The 19,152-nt window shown below is 34.3% G+C and overlaps 1 protein-coding gene across 5 annotated transcripts; it reads right to left on the bottom strand.

Moving 5' to 3' along the window:
- Positions 1 to 412: 412 nt before the first annotated feature.
- Positions 413 to 16,023, bottom strand: LOC133307635 (ATP-dependent DNA helicase 2 subunit KU70). 5 transcript variants are annotated; one of them, XM_061508180.1, is made up of 19 exons: positions 15,853 to 16,023; positions 15,674 to 15,751; positions 15,353 to 15,469; positions 15,064 to 15,178; positions 14,185 to 14,290; positions 13,977 to 14,094; positions 13,791 to 13,874; positions 13,618 to 13,676; positions 11,847 to 11,980; positions 11,607 to 11,650; positions 10,510 to 10,586; positions 5,220 to 5,367; positions 4,663 to 4,724; positions 4,091 to 4,151; positions 3,065 to 3,157; positions 2,824 to 2,944; positions 1,782 to 1,884; positions 1,405 to 1,588; positions 413 to 822 (listed from the first exon to the last, which is right to left on the bottom strand). In XM_061508180.1, exons 1-19 carry the CDS (start codon positions 15,919 to 15,921, stop codon positions 709 to 711), a joined length of 1,887 nt encoding a protein of 628 aa, XP_061364164.1. In that variant the 5' UTR covers positions 15,922 to 16,023; the 3' UTR covers positions 413 to 708. The 5 variants fall into 5 exon arrangements, 3 of the variants coding, with proteins under 3 accessions (XP_061364164.1, XP_061364165.1, XP_061364166.1); XM_061508181.1 differs by having other exon boundaries at positions 15,674 to 15,765; positions 15,870 to 16,023; XM_061508182.1 differs by lacking the exon at positions 15,064 to 15,178 and having other exon boundaries at positions 13,977 to 14,080.
- Between the last annotated feature and the right edge of the window lie 3,129 nt (positions 16,024 to 19,152).

Raw genomic sequence — 19,152 nt, 5'->3', positions numbered from 1 at the left:
TTATCTTTTCCTTCGACAGCATTTGAAAGGAAAAAGAAAGGGCTTTCATATATTTTATATCAGAAGGAAAAGGGGATAATGGCCTCTCTTTTTGGTCGAGGTCATTTTCCTTCTCTGTAGTCTGTATATTTGGTAGATGTTGACTTTTGTAAATCCAAGTCTCTAGTTCATATTATTTAGTTTATCCTGTGGGTAGCTTCAAATATGCTTCTCCATATCCTCAGCAGTTTAAAATAAATATATATAGGAGTTGCTATTTTTCAATATATAATTTTAATCGAGATATAAGTCATAATTGGACTGGTATTAGTAATCAGAATCACAAATTTGAAGTTACGTAGATATAGACAAACTTGAGTTGATACCAATTGAATTATAAACTACTAAAAATGATTTATATATTTGTGCTAAGTGAATCAAAAAGAAGATATAAAAAAATTTACAACAATTTGCAAACTGAAATGTGTTAATTTGCCGGTTGGAGGTTTATCACGGATTGTGGATATAACAGTAAAATTTGCTATATCTCCATTACTGCCATGTTTGGTTAGTTAATAAGTACAAACCAGAATTTTATCCACGATCGGGTTAACAGCAAACTACGTACAAAAACATTAATTTCAGCAGCTCCTGTAAGTACTTGGATTCTTGGACATTCTAGTTATCGAGGTTGCAAAATCATTAATGAAAACGTTGGCACCTGCTTGCTCATTTTCCCATATGAGTTAATATTCGGCTAATTATAGCCTCCTTCTTCCCAGAAACAGGAAGATTATGTGCTGTAAGATAGTACTTTAACTCCACCACGGTCAAATCCTTTAACTGCAAAACAAGACCAAATGGTTAGATAATAAAATCTCAGAAATTACAAGGGAGGTGCTTGTTCGGCAATTGAAAATTTGAAGCTGTTACATGGGTCGTCCCACCAAAAGTAGTGTTTATCAGAATTCATAAACTCAGATTTGCTGCGCAGCTAACCTCTTGTCAGTGCAGTACTGCGACTTTGGACCATATAGATAACCTTGTTACTCATCCATTTCAAAATTGGTATACATGAATATAAATTTCACTGTCACCCTTTTATTATTCTGGGTTAACTGTGAGTGCGTGAACAGAAAATTGTGTAGGCGCTAAAGGATTGATAACAAATATGTATATGGTGCCTGGCTTCTGTTAACATGGACAGCTAAGCTAGGTATGACTGTATAGCTTGTCCAGTACAGTTTTGCCTGTATTTCTCTAGGCTTGTATTGTTTTAGTGGAATATAATAAATTCTCCTGTTTATGGCCTTCCAAAGTAGGTTATCTTTGCAAAATTGGCTCAAGGATTAGTAAACCTGCTTGTCCCAAATTTGATCAAACTTTTTATAAAAAAGCACTGCGCAGAACAATTTCAAGGTTTACCTTTCCAGTGTCAGCGAGCTCACCCCAGTCATAGGTTTCACACTCTTTTGCTGCAAACTCAGCATGCGCTTTTCGTTTTTTGGAGGCTTCAGTCGGCTTCCCAATGCCATGCTCACTTTCCTCGTCATAATTCTCCCCATATACAGAGGTCTTGAATTCTTCTAATGCCTTCACCACTCCTGGTCTGCAAGCGACACATAAGAAGGATTATCATTTCATACCAGAGTCTTGAACAAACCTTTTCCAATGAAGAGAGGAAGGGTCAAACACGAAATAAAACAGGCAGAATTTCTTTCTTCTTTTGCTTTCATTTTACAGTCTGCAAATCAGACACAATAAAGTATTCAATATATCATGAACACATTGCTTGCATTTACCTGGACAAGCCTTCCTCATCAGGTGATGTTTCATCTTTCATTTCTGGAATTTCATCCTCTTCCAGAGCTAATGCCTGCAATACTGCATAGTGTCTCTGCAATGCTGAAAACCTATTTGTTACAAACACAGAATCATAATAACTTTTTATTTGTCAAATGGGACTAATAACTTTAAGAATTGTAACATATCACAAAAGTGAAGCATACAGGTTAGTGATGTTACACTATCAGGGAATCCTATCCAAATAAGGAAGCAAGAGGAACATGATTATGTTAAATGTAATTACGAAGTTGATATAATTCTATTGATTTGATAGAGCAATTTTTCAACATAGCACAAAAAATAAGAGGTCTAAATCCTATGCACCGATAATTGAATGGTATGTATAAAACGCAATGCTATAGACCACACTTTCAACAAAAAAAATATTTATTAATTTATCAGGGTTGTTGAGATGAAAATGTTGAGGCAGATGAGAACGTTGAGGTAGATGAAACATATAAAAAGTTATGAGAAAGTTGGAAAGAGAGGTAGAAGACAAAAGAAAACTCTAGGATTCATTAAAAACAACCTTGACCTAAATGGCCTCTCCAAAAATTTGGTTTTTAACAAATCACAGAAGCTTCATTTGATCTATGTAACCAACCCCAGCTAAGGAGAAAAAGCTTTTGTTATAATTTATCAGTTTCAACAATGAACTCATCAACATAAATAACATTTAATTTCTGCTAAAAAAATTCAACTTAAACCAATTGAATTTTTCTTCAATCAAATGAATATTCTGAAATAGATTTTGTGAAATCATGACTAAAACTGCTACCAAATGGCAGCATAATTTTTTCAAATCATTTTCATGTGTTCATTGTCAACCAATCTGCATATAGAAATCATCCACGTGCTTAATCCGACATCTTGAAGAAATTCCAGACATCATTTTAACATTAAGGCTGATATAGGAAGAAAGTATGAACAGAATATTTAGTTAGACTTAGGAGAGGGGGTGAGCTAGAGAAGTAGGTAGAGGTAGAGGAAGCTGCTTACCAGGGTTGGTAAATTGGCATACAGAAAAATCTTTCAAGTCAATACGCTTAATTAAATCAGCTGCCTTTTTAATTTGATCATCACTTGCTCTAGTCACCATCCCACTTTTATCTGAAAAACGCTGCAAAATCATTGATACCTTAATAATAACTTCATATTTAAAAATTAAAACTTCAAATTCAATTTTCTCTGTTTTGACATTTAAAGTTTAAAACCAAGTCCAACTATTGCAGTTTTCTACCTCTTCAACAAGTCTGATGTCATCAGAATATGGAAGATAAATCATGTGCATTCCAGGCGGCTCAATCTGACCACCTGATTGAATAACCTCCTCCTACAATCATAGACATATGAGCTAAGACTAAGATACAAACAGATTTAATGAAGATACAACAGAGATCCAAACTGTCAATTTGACTTGAGGGACTTATAATTTAACTAGAATTTATTAATTAAAACAAGCTAACAGAACACCTAATTTATAACTGCATAGTATTTGTTTAGTATACTGATATACTGCACATTGGAAGCTTAGGTTTGAGTAAGTTCACACACAGCATATAATTTAATCCACAAAACCAAATTCCATTTTTAAAATAAGAACACAAAAAGAGTAACCCCACTCTGTTGGTCTGTCCTACAGAAACAAATGACCCAAATACATCAATATATAATTATAAGCAACCACTGGCAGCATACCAAATTTGCCCGTTTGGATGGGCTTATGAGAAAAATGCTTTTTATGCCTTGCTTACTTTAGAAGTATTTTTTGCAAAAGCTAAAGTTATTTAGATTTTGAAAAAAATATTTGGGTTTTGAAAAAAATATTATCTTAAAAAAAAAATTAGGTTTTTGGATTTTTTTGTGGCTTATACTTTTTTTTAAAACAGACATCCAAACGGACTTTGTAGTAGAAGTGCTTTTTTTTCTTAAAAAAATAAAAGCTTTTGGCTAAAAAAAATCTCATCCAAACGGGCCCTTTATATTATAGCTATCTGACTCCTATTAAGTATAATATCTGAAAGCCACTGCCAAGTATTTATGCAGCTTTAATGTTTAGATGATCACAAGAAAGTTTGAGCATAACCAAAAAGGATCAGTATGCAAGAGAATGCAGCACAATTTTGACAGTAAAGTAGCATTCTAAAATTGTTCACATGTTTAGAGCCAAAGTCATCAAACTAAAACATCACATGTAAGCTCTTGAACTCAAGAAAACAACTATTCATTACAATGCAAAAACATTTTAGAATTCAACATATTGTACCTGCGCAACAAGGGCAACCAATTGAGGCCGAGCGGAACTACCACTAAATGCAACCGCAAAACTGAAAGGCAGACACCAGGGCATTACTTAGAGCAGCAATTATTAGTAAACATTATTTTAACAAGTCATTTAACATCAGCTATGTCACAATCACAAAACTTTGAATGTGATACTAATAATGTGTTAGTAGTATTAGTAAGACTATGTTTAGTTAATCTATAATATCTTTGTCACTCTTGTATATTTGTCAATACAGACACTGCCTAACTTGATTTCAGTTGTGGCTTTCACAAATCCCTCTCTCTTTCCCTTTTCCTACTTACATCATGTAACCGCCCAAAATTAGCCAAGATTTCTTGATCTTGAGTGGATTCAACGTTCTACAATTTCAAATTCTAATTTGATAAACAACTAATTTTAGAGGGAAAAGAAAACACAGATATCCAATTGGGAAGTATTTGATCAGAATGTGTTCTTAAAAATGAAATTTTCAAATCACCAAAAATGAAAATGTACGAATGAATAGAAGGATGTGACAGTGAAACTAAACAAAGCCTTAGTTGCAAGGATACCGATTGAGCTGTATCATGGACCTATGAAGGGCAATGAAGATACACATACTACCATCCGTACCCTGCAAAACAAAGAGAGCCATCACAAGGAAAATATTATAAAATAGAGAAAGCGAGAAACATACAAAGTAAAGAAGCATATAAGATACACTTGGATGCAACTATTATACTGGTCAAAGAATTTCGAAAATAATAAAGATGACTTGATAAGAATACTACTTGACGGTACAACAGGACAGTATAAGCACCCATTTGATGAGCAGAAGGCTTATACATATCTTTATTCTTTAACTTCAGAGACATTTATTATTAGTAAAGTTGTTGGAACACTTTGCATCAAAACAAAGTTCCTGGTGGCTGAAAGTGGTGAATGCACATCTGAGGGCTAATGAATAGATCACCACAATGTCAATTCGCAAGTTTCACCAAAATTGAACAATGTTAAAAGTACATTGATAAGAAATCAGCACCAAGTAGACAAGTTGCAGTTAAAACCAAACGCTGCTGATAACCAAAGATGCAATAAATAGTTCATTGATGACTAGAAGAACAGTAACCTCATCACTTGGATAAAGAAAAGTTGATGGCTTCAAGTTGTAATAATCTCTCAAGCAACTTAGTGGCTTGAACCCCAAAAGAAGCAGATGTCCAGTAGAAACTCTCTTAATTTCAGATAGCTCCTTCATTGAAAATGTAATATTCTGGCTGGAAAAAAAAGAGTGTAATTGTCATATTATAATAACAAACAAAAGGAAACAACACAACCTCAAAAATTATTGCTGAAAAGCATACCCACATTGTATATTGTTAGAGAAATATAAAACCATTGGTATAGCCTCGTCCAATAGCTTAACATTTTGGGTTGATTTGGCACTTTACATGATATCAGAGCCAACATAACTACGTGGTCATAAGTTCTTAGCACGGATAGATTGGGTCTGATGCATTGTAAAGAACCAATTTAACCCAAAAGTTTAATCTATTGGGTAAGGCTACATTAATGGTTTTATATATCTCAACACACCCCCTCACACAAGAGCCCACTGGGCTTGAAGGGTGGACAATGCACAAGCCCACCTACCTGTACGAAGAAAGAAATTCCACTAGAAAGAAAGTGGGGGCGGTGAGGATCAAACCCGATACATCGAGGCTCTGATACCATGTAAAGAACCAATTCAACCCAAAAGCTTAAGCCAGTGGGTGAGGCTACATTAATGGTTTTATATATCTCAACATGCATCATCCACCCTTCAAGCCCATGGGCTCTTGCGTAAGGAGATGTGTTAGAGAAATATAAAATCATTAATGTAACCTCAACCAAAACAACTTGATCTTTTGGGTTGATTTGGCGCTTTACATATATTTTTTTTCCTGTGTAACTATTATAGTCTGTCTATATAATAGAATCTCCATTGTACTTTTCAGACACAGATTACATCACGTCTCTCATTTTCCTTATTATTTTATAGGGTGCATTACCCACCGATGACAAAAAAATTTCATGAAACTGTGTCATCTATCCAGTTTCCAGCATCTCCAGCCACATCGTCCTTCTCGTTCCAAATGCCCACTGCATCTCTGGTCACCCAAACCATTATCCGGCCGTTGTTTCAATCTTCTGTGGCGACTTTTCTAGCCACCAAAAAGTTTTTCCAGCAAGCATTCTGGCCGGTGACCACACAACCTGGATCACCTCGACCAACCCGGCCAAACCATCGAAGTTTCCTCTGCGGTGCACCCTACCTAACGAGCATGGCGCAGCATGAGACCTTCTCTCCGGCCAACTCATTAAATAAAGCCATCTCACCTCTTCCTTTAATAACAGATTTCTCCAAGAACATAGAATTGGTTACCATCAAGATCCTAGAGACTCCTATGCTCAGGAATGATTGCAATGTCTTACATATGAGGGTACTAGGGTTGTTATTAGTTGTTAATATAAAACCTTTCATGTATCTTCAGTTAATTACTTAAGCTTTTTGAATAGTTAGTTCATGGTATTATGATGGGCCTCCCATATTCTATGACAGGGTTTACACATGCAAGGCCCATAAAAGAGGAGCTAAAGAGAAATCAAAATCTGTTATGGGAGAGGACACATGGCAAACGATTAATGGAGAGGGGAATATTGGAGAGAGAAAGAGAAGAAAGATGGAGAGACATAAGTCTGTTATAGGGAGAGGGATGGGTGTGAAGAATATTGTATTGTTGGGTAGTGGCGTTGAGCAAGGGGTAGCCTCAGCTGCTATAAGGTGTCTTAGTTCTTTGTGATTCTGATACGACCCCACCTTGCAAGCAAGAGAAATAAGTGGGCTGGAGAATCATGCTATGCTGAGTCGACAAGTTTGTTAACAAAGAATATTCTAGAGAAAGCTAAACAGAAAACAGTTAGGGACTTGGACATTGGCTGGAAATTCACAGTATAAATAGGAGTAGGAAGGGATAATCTTGGTATCTTGGATATTTGGGAAATATTGGGATCCTTTTGGATATTGGGAGAGATCAACACCTCTCGAATGTGTTGAGCTTAATCTTTCTCTTTTATAGTAACTGTAGTCAATAGTAGAATTTGCCTTGTAATGGAGTTGATTATCTGTTGTTCTTCTTCTTTCATTTTTTATTGTAATTTCCTTTCTATATAATACAGAAAATCCAGAAAGTGTTCTTTCTGGGCCAAAATCGTTGTTCTTCTTTTCTGTTATTGTTTTTCTCTGATCTGGTTCCTATCAATTGGTATCAGAGCTCTCTGATCTAGGGGGCTTTGAAGGATACCGATCAAAAAAAAAATAGAAAATCAATTTCATAGGATGAAGATCCCTGTATTTTCTGGTGAAGAAGATATATATGAGTGATTAAATTGGATAGAGTGGTATTTTCGCAAGAATGGTAGATCGGAAGTTGCTTGGCTATCACAAGTGAGAAAAGCCTTGCGGGGAGAAGCTTGGGACTGGTATTTTTGGTGGAAGCTTCAGACTAAGGAATTTACATGGTCACGATTCCGAGCGGATATAGTCCAACAATTTCTACCGTTTGTTGAGATGAAGAATTGCCTTAGAAATAGAAGGGAAGTCCCAAAGTTCTATGGAGAAGGAAATGAAGCTTGGGGATGGCTAATCTACCTGGAAAAATATTTCAAAGAAGAAAGAATTCATGAAGATGAGAGGCGGACAGAGACTGTGAAAGGGCTTAGAGGATCTGCACTGAGATGGTATAATTGTTTGAGTTGGCTTAATCCTAAGGTAAGCTGGAGGAAATTTGAGAGAGCTTTCATAGAAAAATATCTACCTCAGATTTGTTTGGTAGATGAAGAACCAGAACCAGAAAATAAAAAGTTGAAGGAGGAGACGATCGAAGGTGATGAAAAGATGAGGGAGGAGGTTCAAGGACTGCTCAAATATGCAGATCCAGAATCTGCAAAATTAGAGAAGGTGCAAAAAAATGAACAGGTTCAGAATGTGGAGGTCGAATCAGAACTTCCAAAACCAGAAACAGAGTTGCCAAAAGAAATTGTGTTGGAGGAGACAAAAGCCATAAGAGAAAAGAAAGCAGAAACAGTTGGGAAGCACCACGTGATCTGCAAAGAGGTGGACCCACTAGCTGTTCGAAAGGAGGAAGAAAGAAATACAAAAGAAGAAGTTGAGGAAGCCAGAGATGCGGGGAATGTGTTGGAAAAGGGGATACATGATCTGTTTAAGCAACAACCATTGAAAAAGGTAGAGCACCCTCCACCATTACCAAAACCACCAAATTGGCGCTGTCCAGAGAAGAAGCAACAGGGACGTTTGTCTAATGGTGTTGGAAGAGGTCATCTATGTATGCATCATGAAAAAGAAGAAGTGGTTCAGATTAGGGAGGCGGATCCGGTTGTTGCAGCAGCGGACATGGAACACGGCTGCAAGAAGAAATGTGCAAGGTCAGTGCTGAAATTACCAATGTTGGGTCAATTTTTTAACCTAGTGGGCCAAGCCCAAGTTAATAAGGAAAAAAAATGGGAGTTAAAAATAAAATAAAAGGTGGGCTGTTTATTTGATTTAAGAAGTTGGGACCCAATTAATATTCAATGGATTCGGGCCCAACCCAAGGATGTTGATCCTTTAACTTCTATTGGGTATGATTGGGCATTTAAGCCCATAATTCTGACTACATTCATGAGACATAGAATACATGTTACAAATCTGTTCCCACTTCCTTCCCTCGTCTCCGTCTTATGTTGCTACGAGGCTATGCTCCACCATGTTCTGTTCAAGCTCCTCACGCATGGGTTGGGTTTGGGTTCATGTTCAGCTACCCTTATGCGGCCTTGGAAGTCTCACAGCTTGCTTGACTGTAAGCAATTAGCTTTCATGGAGTTTTACACTGCTGATTGGAGTTCATGTTGGGAGCAAATTCTGCCTAGACAAACTGGGAGTATGCAAGCAAATTGGAGATGCAGATTAGGCATTGGGCATTCAACAAAATATAATTCTCCAAGGAAGACTAACCAGTTGCTAGAAGAATTGCAGGAAAAAGGGAAAATGCTACAGGAATGGAGGTACTTTTTATATCATACAATGCAACGCCAGCATATTCAATTTGAGTCTTCCTTTCAGCAGTGGATTTTTCTTCGTCAAATCTATACCCAGATTCTTAAATTTCCAACCAAAATATTGCATCAGTATTATGGTAGTCTAAAAAGGTTGTTATCCTTTTGTGAAGAGGGTATAGTAAGTCTGGACATATCTCAAGAAGAATTGCAATGTGGATCCTGTTTTAAAGATGAAGTTTTGGTGATTATGTATTGCAACGATGATTATGTATGGGATCCCGACGGTAGGTTTTGAGGACTTCACTTCACCTTGAGGACAAGGTGAAAGTTTTGGGGGGAGTATTGATACGACCCCACCTTGCAAGCAAGAGAAATAAGTGGGCTGGAGAATCATGCTATGCTGAGTCAGCAAGTTTGTTAACAAAGAATATTCTAGAGAAAGCTAAACAGAAAACAGTTAGGGACTTGGACATTGGCTGGAAATTCACAGTATAAATAGGAGTAGGAAGGGACAGTCTTGGTATCTTGGATATTTGGGAAATATTGGGATCCTTTTGGATATTGGGAGAGATCAACACCTCTCGAATGTGTTGAGCTTAATTTTCCTCTTTTATAGTAACTGTAGTCAATAGTAGAATTTGCCTTGTAATGGAGTTGATTATCTGTTGTTGTTCTTCTTTCATTTTTTATTGTAATTTCCTTTCCATATATTACAGAAAATCCAGAAAGTGTTCTTTCTGGGCCAAAATCGTTGTTCTTCTTTTCTGTTATTGTTTTTCTCTGATCTGGTTCCTATCAGATTCCTTCTCAATCGGATGGTCCATTGAGTGGGAGGTTCCATTAATTTGTTTACTGTCATTACTGTCTTCTTGATACTGTCACGGGTTGTATTCACGATGGTGTTATGACTCTGTTTCTTTCATTCAATAAAGTAGATATTATTCAGTAAGTTGGTTGTTCTTATTTTCTGGTTTGTATAATCCAGTAGTGTTTATCAGAAAATTCTAGTGCCAATATATTAGTCTTTATGATCAGGTGATCAAGAATTTGATTCTTGCCGACCTTATTCTTTTAATAAAAAGATGAATTTCAACACAAGGTAGGTGATTATGTGCATGCTTCAAGCCCAAAAAGCTCTTGCACGAGGAAGCAAGCTAAAATATAATATAAAACCGATCATATGTCTTCACCTAATGACTTAAATTTTTGGGATAGTTGGTTCATGACATTTGCCAAGAAAAAATGAAAAGTGAAGAAAATACGTCCAAAAAATCAAATTGATAAAATTCAAATAAGATGAAATAGAAGCATAAAATGCATACTTTTTATAAGCATGAAACCGTCTAGTAGATTCTTCCACCAATGCACCAGTATCAGCACAAATGAAAGTTCTTTCACTCTGCACCATCAAATAGTTGAACCATTTTGTTATACAGTTCTGAGAGTAATCAGCATTATGGTCCAACTAAAAGAATACAATCAAAGGCATGATTACAGAGACACCTACACCAGGAAAAGTATGAGGCAGCAAATTGCTTGCAGTGTTTTGGCTTTTCTCAAAACTATCATAAAGTCATAACAAATTCTTACATGTTCTTTCTCTATACTTATATTCGTAGTCTCCAAAAAATCTTCTAGTATCTAAAATCACCTTTGAAGTACTATTTTTTGGGTATCTATATAGAATGAGTATGGATACAAGGATCATATCAAGTTTCAAACAAGGGATATGATAGCCTTGTCATGGAAATTATTGCACTTAGAGAGAAAATTTGTCTGTGTATCTTGGTTACACGATAGAGTGGTGATTATATAACAAGGGATTCAATGAACATAGACACAACCTTTACACTTTCCTATTTACACAGTATACACTTTGGAACACTGTTAGGGAGTGAGCAAGAATTTAAGGGAACACTATTGTGTTAAATCTGAAGCCCAATACCAAATCAATATCAGATATGGAAGGAAAACTACAGAACTGAACATAAACTGAAAGGAAATGAAATAGAAATAGATACATAGAGCAATTTGAGAGGATCTATTCTCTCCTTACTTCTCTCTATATTCTTCTGATCTCCCACAGATCATGTTTTCCCCCTGTTAACCTCTCACAAGGGGCTATAACTGCTTACAACCTTTCCCTCCACTTCACCACTAACCAACCCACAACTAATTAAGGGAGTGATTCCCTGTTGCGCCTCCCCTTGTACATCTCCAGTCTAGGAGCCTTCCTAACAAACACATTATTACATAGTTTCCTTTCCAGTATCACGCTGTTGGTTTGCACTGCTTGAACATAATATTGCATTGTTTCCAACAGAAATTATGCAACAAGAATATGATGAGTGAATTCACAAATTTACATTGTAGCTTGGAAAATAGACTATTTTCATAATGTGGTTATAACATTCATCACCTTCAAAGGAAGATTAGTAACAGAATCAAGCCATGTGATTGCTCCTACACATCAAAAGCATGGATTGTCATTCATTACAACATAAGCGGAAATGCAGAATCTATATTACTTTTTCTAAGTGAAAAACTTAAACCAAGGGGAAACTTGAAAGGGCATTGGAGCAAAAGAAAACACAAGAAGGAAGATAAATTCAACTAAATAATAACAGCTTTTAGCTAGTAAATGACAAGAAATGCTTACCTGGATTGGTGGGACGAATTAAAGCATATGAATTCAGTTCTATCGATAGCCCATTAAATACCGTGAATTTAAGTCTTTTGACTATGCGCTTCGTAAACATGCGCTTTCTTAGCTGATCTTTCATATCCTCCAATCTGAAATTGAAACTTTAAAAATCAAAGCATGATAAAAAAATAAAAAAATAAAATAAAAAACACTTTTTAATTTTAATCCAACGTCAACTCCTAGTCCTGGTTTAGACCGCCTAATCATAGTTTATCAACATCATAATACTAATGTCAGAGAAACAAAACAATGTTACAAAAGCATGTATTGTTTAGTTCAACAGATTTCACTAATTAGTTTTTTATTCCAAAATTGAAGTAATGATTTCAAGCAACAGTACATGTGCCTCCTTAAAATAAGAGACAAAAGTGGAGGACCAGTTGGTCCTGTATTCACTGTAATATCTGGTACACATTTTATGAATTTCACCTCTTTTATTGGGAAAAATCTAAGTAAAATATAGACAAGATTACCAGTGCATGCCAAAAGTATAGAAGCATCCCAATTCCCAACAAATTACTACCCATTGTAAAAAACAGTTTAAAAACTTGAAAAAGCCATGCCTTCACTGTCTATAGCAAATCAATTTCATTAATCAAAATATTAAAATTGAGCTAAAAGCCTAAAACAGATTATTAATTTTCCTAATTTAATAAAAAAAGTTGTCAATAACTTTTGGATCAAAAGTGTGGAATATGATCACTAACTCCAATCAAATAACCAATAAGTGGTAGGCGTGACGAGATTGTTGGTCAAACCCACTACGGATGGGTGCTACAGAGCAACAAAACTAGTGTGTGTGTGTGTGTATATATATATATATATAACGCAACCTTACCCTTACATTTTTGCTAAGAGGCTACTTCCTGAACTCAAACATGTGCCTTCCGGTCAAAAAGGAGCAATATACATTTATGTATCCATGTATGACACACTTATCAAAAAGTATATAATAATTACAATTATTATATATGCGACGACCCACAAATGAACTAACCCCCTAAGCCCAAACTGCCATTAAACCATACCATAACAAGAGGCATAAACACAAACATAAACCCCAACCCCCTAAGACTAAGCCCTAACCCTAAATCAACTTGAGAAGAATATTTCCTAGTTTTTTTAATACTAAATGAAAACAAAATAGTGCCTAGGAACTGTACCAACCTTGCTATTGCTTTGGTTCCATTCACGGCTTTTTTTTCTCTTCTTAGAATGTCTAAACTTAAAGTATACTTTGCACTTTTCTTTTGTATTAAGCATAAGTTTCTAAACTATCCACCATCGTTGTGTTGTAACCAATAGGATTACCAACACATTAAACTAAAAAACATAACTACATGATGGATCAGAATCATATCATTGCAAATGCTCGGCACCATTTACGCACGCTTTGCATTATAAACTTTTCCTTGTGAAAACTAAATACTGAATAAACCTATACCCGTTGCAATTTTTCTAACTTGAATCCACATAGATACTTCTTAATTTACTATGGTATCTAACTGAAACCCAAAAGCTTACACTGTAAAATGACAGGAACAAGTTTAAGCTTGCTATCATCCCTACTATACAAAAATTTCTTGCCTGAAATTTCATGATTCAGCAGCATAAGTCAAACTCCAAAGGCTATAACCAGTTGCCCCACTTCAGTAAATAATGATATGTCCAAGACCTTAAAAATGCAAGAAATTAGCCAGAGAAAATCATAGATAGGATGCCATACTTGTTTCCTGCTGATGGCATAGAGTCAACAAGATCATCTCCTTCCAACCCAATCAAATCCTGAAAAAATACAGTTAACAAGTGAACATGACAAATTTATCTAATCAGTATCAAATAAGAAGAGAAATTAAAGAGAAAACATAACAAATATATATGTCAAAGATGTGTCCATACAGCATAGAATAGAGATACATTGAACGCTTCATCAGGGCCACTCAAGGGAAGAAGATCAATAGAGATGCCAAGATCCTGTGCATCCTTCACAAACCAAAAAAAAATGTAATCATAAACTACTAGCATCCTTCAAACTTAACTTTATGTAAACCATCTATGCTATAAAACATATATATAGATTGGTACTTTAGCTCTCTGCAGTGTCATTCTTGTCATATCTGATTTTATAGCCCCTTTAATGCTCCCAAAAGGATCATCTTCATTTGTGAACAAAAGAATGCGTTTATCAACTGTCTTTGCTGACCTGGTATAGATGATTCCCCATTATCACTCACCAATAATCATGTAGTTATAACTGTAAATAATAAGTGTATATTCCCTGAGCATATATTACCCTTTACGAAGAAGTGCCTGCGCCACCCAGATAGCATTGTATAGAGAATTTTCTCGAGTCCCCGACACGATACCATGTTGGCTTCCAATATTTTTTGAAAATGATTCTAGAGAAGATTAAGAACAAATGATTACTACACTCAGAATTAGAAAGTATGTAATACACACAACAAAATAGATTTTTTGTCTCAAATATTAGTCCTATTGAATATAGTTCTCCAAATAATAAACTTCACTTTAAAAACAGAACCTTAGGAACTTAAGAAGGCATTACGTAATTTGGAAGGTTTTAAGGATTAAAAAAGAAGTAACTCATACTAAGTATAAAATATGTTTATTAGTAGTCATCAGTCATAGCATCAATATAAATATACGTTTAGGAGTTAGTATCACATACACTGCTTTTAAGCCATATTCAATCAATAAAATTGTGCTCCTTTACATTCTCTCTCTCCCTATTTTTTTCTCTACCAGGCATCAGAGCCAGAGCCATACCAATATCCCAAATCATTCCAAACCCTAGTTACAGTTTCCAAAGAAGAAAAAAAAAAACAGCAACAACAACAATAGCAACATCACAGGTTCCAAGTCTACAAAAGAAATAAAGTTTAAGTCAGGTCAAAAATATCTTCCCCATGATTATATAATATCTTGAAGCTAATTCAAGCAACACAAAGACAAATGACAGTCAGCCAGCAAGCCAAAACTTTAATGATCATGAAGGCTGTTGATATGACGAGTAAACGACAGATCTAAAAAGAATACATTATGCAGCGCCATTTTAAACATCATCTCATCCTAAATAGGAGACAACCGTATGATATTTTAGAATCAAAATGGTTCTTTATATCCACCTCCACTGACAACCACAAAAACTTACCCTCCAAAAGATCAAATTCTTTTATGAGCCTCGCTGTTGGCCTGTCTAGATATTCTCTCTCACCAACATTAAATACAAAAACACCATTCAAGTCTTGTAAATTCTTCCTCTCCCTCTGCACATACATCAAGCACAAAGCCAAGTTTTGAAACAATGCTGCCTTAGAAGAAGCCTAAATTGTTTTTGTTTTCCGCACTTTACTGCCATGCATGCAGCAATGCAAAATGTTTCAAGTGGTGAAATGAAGTGCTAGGCTAGGCGTTCCATGAAAGAAAGTTAAAAATCATACCGTGTTAAAGAAGCATATGGCAACTTGGTCATATGATCTGCTAATGATCTGAGTCTTTAGTGAGTGAGAGATACAACTGATGGCAATGTGGAAGTGACTTTCATCCGTTTGGTCTTCCTGCCAGAGTTGAAACATTGTACTTACTTGTACTAGGGATTATTTTTGAATAAATCAGTATATTCAGATGTAATAGTATTAGTCATACACTAAACAGTAAAAGTAAAGCACCAGCCTCACAAGTCACAAGTCACAGTACATAAATTACATTTTCATTTTCAGATAAGCCAATTCCACACAAAGTGAAAGAAGAAGAAAACTAACCGATGGGCAACTCGTGCTGAACATTTTAGGTGAAGCATCGACTAGGTAAACCACATATTCTTTGGTTGAATCTTTATCCTGATAAAATGTTCATATTAAAGAAAAAAGAGAAAGTAGAAGCGAAGCAAATAAATAAATAAAAAAATCGAGAAGTTGATGGGAGGGAGTAATAACCATACCAGCAGAGAGAGTTGAGCATCAGGGTCATCTTCGTCGTCTCTGAAAATATCATCAGGGTCAAAATCCATATTGAAGATACCAAAGAGAGAGTTCTGAACAACAATCAAAATCTCTACTCTTTACTAAAAAACCCTATATCTGATGCGCGCCCAAACCAATTTCGCCTTATTCTAAAATTGCCACTTGCCAACTATTCACGTTCACCGTGCTTGCTCAGGAAATTTTAGGCGTTTTTAAGAAGAAGAAAAAAAAATTTAAAAATGTATAACAATTAAACATGTTTTAAAAAAATTAAAAAGTAATTTAATATTTTTCTTAAAAGTTAAAAAAGCAACCTCTAAACAAATTCAAAATAATATTATAGTACAAAAAAAGTGAAAAAAATGTTTGTCATCGATACAACTTGTGTCATTTCACTCTTACAAAGATGTGGGACCTATACTTTTATATATTTTTTTGTTCACTCTCTCTTTTCTATAATTTATCTTTTTCTCTAATTTGAAATGACATAATTTTATATCCTTTAAAATGACACACACTTTTTCCAAAAATAATTTCTGAAAATTTATCTAAACTTTTTTCACATACCAAAAACAAACACAATTCACATAAAATTACTTAATAAAATTTGAGTTTAATTATTTTTGATGAGAAAACGAAAAGCATTATCACAAAAGTTTTAAAAAATATAAATTTATATAGTAAAATTAAGGATTCATTTTTTCTAGTTATCTACATTGAACCCAAAATACTATTATTTTGGATCAGAAATCAATGTATTTTTGTCATTATAATTTATTTTAGGGTTATAATAATTTTTCTCATTTTAATTTTTTAATTTTTTTAACCTAAAAGGATATCATTTTTGAAATGAATATATATAATGTATCTATATATAAACATTAAAGACTAAAATTAAATAGTATAACTCATAATTGAAAGTAGATTTTGATTGGTATAGAATATGTATCATTATATAATATAGAGCCTCTTTGTTTCCCCTTTAAAAAAAAGTAACTTTTATCTCTTTCTTATTTTAGAAGTCTTTTTTATGAAAGTTAAAGCTATTTATATTTTTATAAAAATATTTAGTTTTTGAAAAAAATATTTGGTTTTTGACTTCTGCTTTTTTTAGAAGTTAAAATTTTTAGCTTTTGGAAAAAGTAGATTTTTGGCTTTTTTTGTATCTTCTACTTTTTTTAAAAGCAGACATCCAAATGAACTAAAACTGAAAAGTTCTTTTTTTCAAGAAAAAAAACAGCTTTTGAAGAAAAAAACAGTTTTAAAAGAAAAAAAAACTCATCCAAACGAGCCCATAATGAGTTCATTTTTTTTACGGGTAACTGCAAATGGTGTTTTTTTTGTGCAGTAGATATAAAAAAAGTGGAACTCACTCATTTTAAAAAAAGTTAGAATCCGTCGGTGTAATCTACCTTTTTTATGTATTACTGCAGAAATTATTTTTTTTCATCAATAACATAGCTATATTTCCCTTATATAATATGGGAAATACTATTCTCATATTATATGTGATAAAATTTTCTTCTATACACTTTTTTCGATAAATGTGCCACTTTTTCTTCTTTTTTCAGATTGTGACCCACAAATTTATCTATATGACATGAGATAACTTATTTCTTTTACCATGATCCATATAATATATGGAGGTTGACAAATCTAATCTAACCTTCGGCCTAGGATTAGTGGGGGCTCTCCCCCATCAATACTCGCTTATGGATACCAAAACAAAATAAGCAACTCGTCCCAATTTCAATCCATCACAAAACATACGGGCCAATCATACTATGGTTTTGTTGGCCTTAAACGTGCAAGGTTGCAACCACTTAGGACTTTCCAATTTACTTTGGCATCACTTGTTAGATGTTGTGGTAAGTTAGGAATAATACTATCCTTCAGCACCAAGCAAGATACACCAGAGATGACTTTCATACGCTGAGTGGAGTATTATGAAGCTGTGGTCATGGATGTTAAATCATCCCTACAAAAAGGAGCCCTTCATACTCCATTTAAGAGTTGAGCAGTTCATTTAGTAGATTTTTGCTTGCAATGGGTGGACAATACTCAGTGTACATGGGGGAGTGAGTGATAAGGAATAATGTAGGAGAATGTCTCATTAGAATCTCATGCTACTGTGGCATTGTGAACGCCTAAGGCAGTGTTGTGGGAAATTCTTATCTGGCTTGAAGGGGATAGGGATGTGCTCGAGAGCAATGGTCTGTAAAAATATCTCATGTGTACAACGTGACAAATGGCATTGCCTGGCAGCACATTATGAATCTCCATCTCCCATTGGACATGATCCTTTACCATCCGCCATCAGTAGAGAGCATTAACATCCTACATAGGAAAAAATCTAGCTTACTACGGATGTGAGTACAGCAAACCAATGAGAGCATGCATGTCACCAGCTTTTGTACTGGAGAAAGAAAAAGAAAAAGTCACTTTAGTATTTACATTATGGGTTTTATTAATCTCGTATTAAAGGAAATAAGTTATCTTATGTCATAGAGATAAATTTATGAACTCCACCACTTAAAAAAAAGAACAAAATGACACAGTTATCAAAGAGTGTGTAAGAGAAAAAGTTATCATATATAATATAAGAATAGTTTTTCCCTTACATTATATACTATAGAGAATACATAGTGTAAATACCAATGTCACACCCACATTCGTGCTACCCAAGATGCTCTCCCTACGTACGGTCATAGAATGGGCGTTGATTTACCTAGAATTTGTCATAGCTAGTATGATTGTTTTCTTTTTCCTATGCTAAAAACAAATTAAAATGAGAAAACATTCTGACTTCTTAATATATATATATATAGAGTGAGAAATATTAATGTTTCTTGGAGATAAAATTATCTTCTATATACATATAAAAGTGTATAAGATCCATATGAAAAGAGAAAAGAGAAAAAAAATATATATATATATATAATTCATATACTTTTATATATGTGTAGGAGATAAAATTATTTCTTACAATATAAAAAACATTAAACCATATATATATATATATAAACATTAATTTATTATAATAATTTTCTGATTTTGCTCTTCCATCAATTCTTAATATCATTTATTTCTAGATTTATAGAATATTATATTAAAAACATCATCCTAATCTCTCTTTCATCTCCTTTAAAGCATTTATTATTCATTTAAACGACTATGATACCAACAAGAAATTAAGAATATCATGTTAAAATAAATTGTCAATAATTTATTAATTCTTAACATGATGAAAAATACTTAAGTATATTAAATAAAACAAA

Source organism: Gastrolobium bilobum, unplaced genomic scaffold, assembly GCF_033153095.1.
Source record: "Gastrolobium bilobum isolate Gb01-03AN ecotype WA unplaced genomic scaffold, APGP_CSIRO_Gbil_v1 utg11686, whole genome shotgun sequence".
Classification (NCBI taxonomy): Eukaryota; Viridiplantae; Streptophyta; class Magnoliopsida; order Fabales; family Fabaceae; genus Gastrolobium; species Gastrolobium bilobum.
This window is presented reverse-complemented; position numbering and strand designations above follow the sequence as displayed.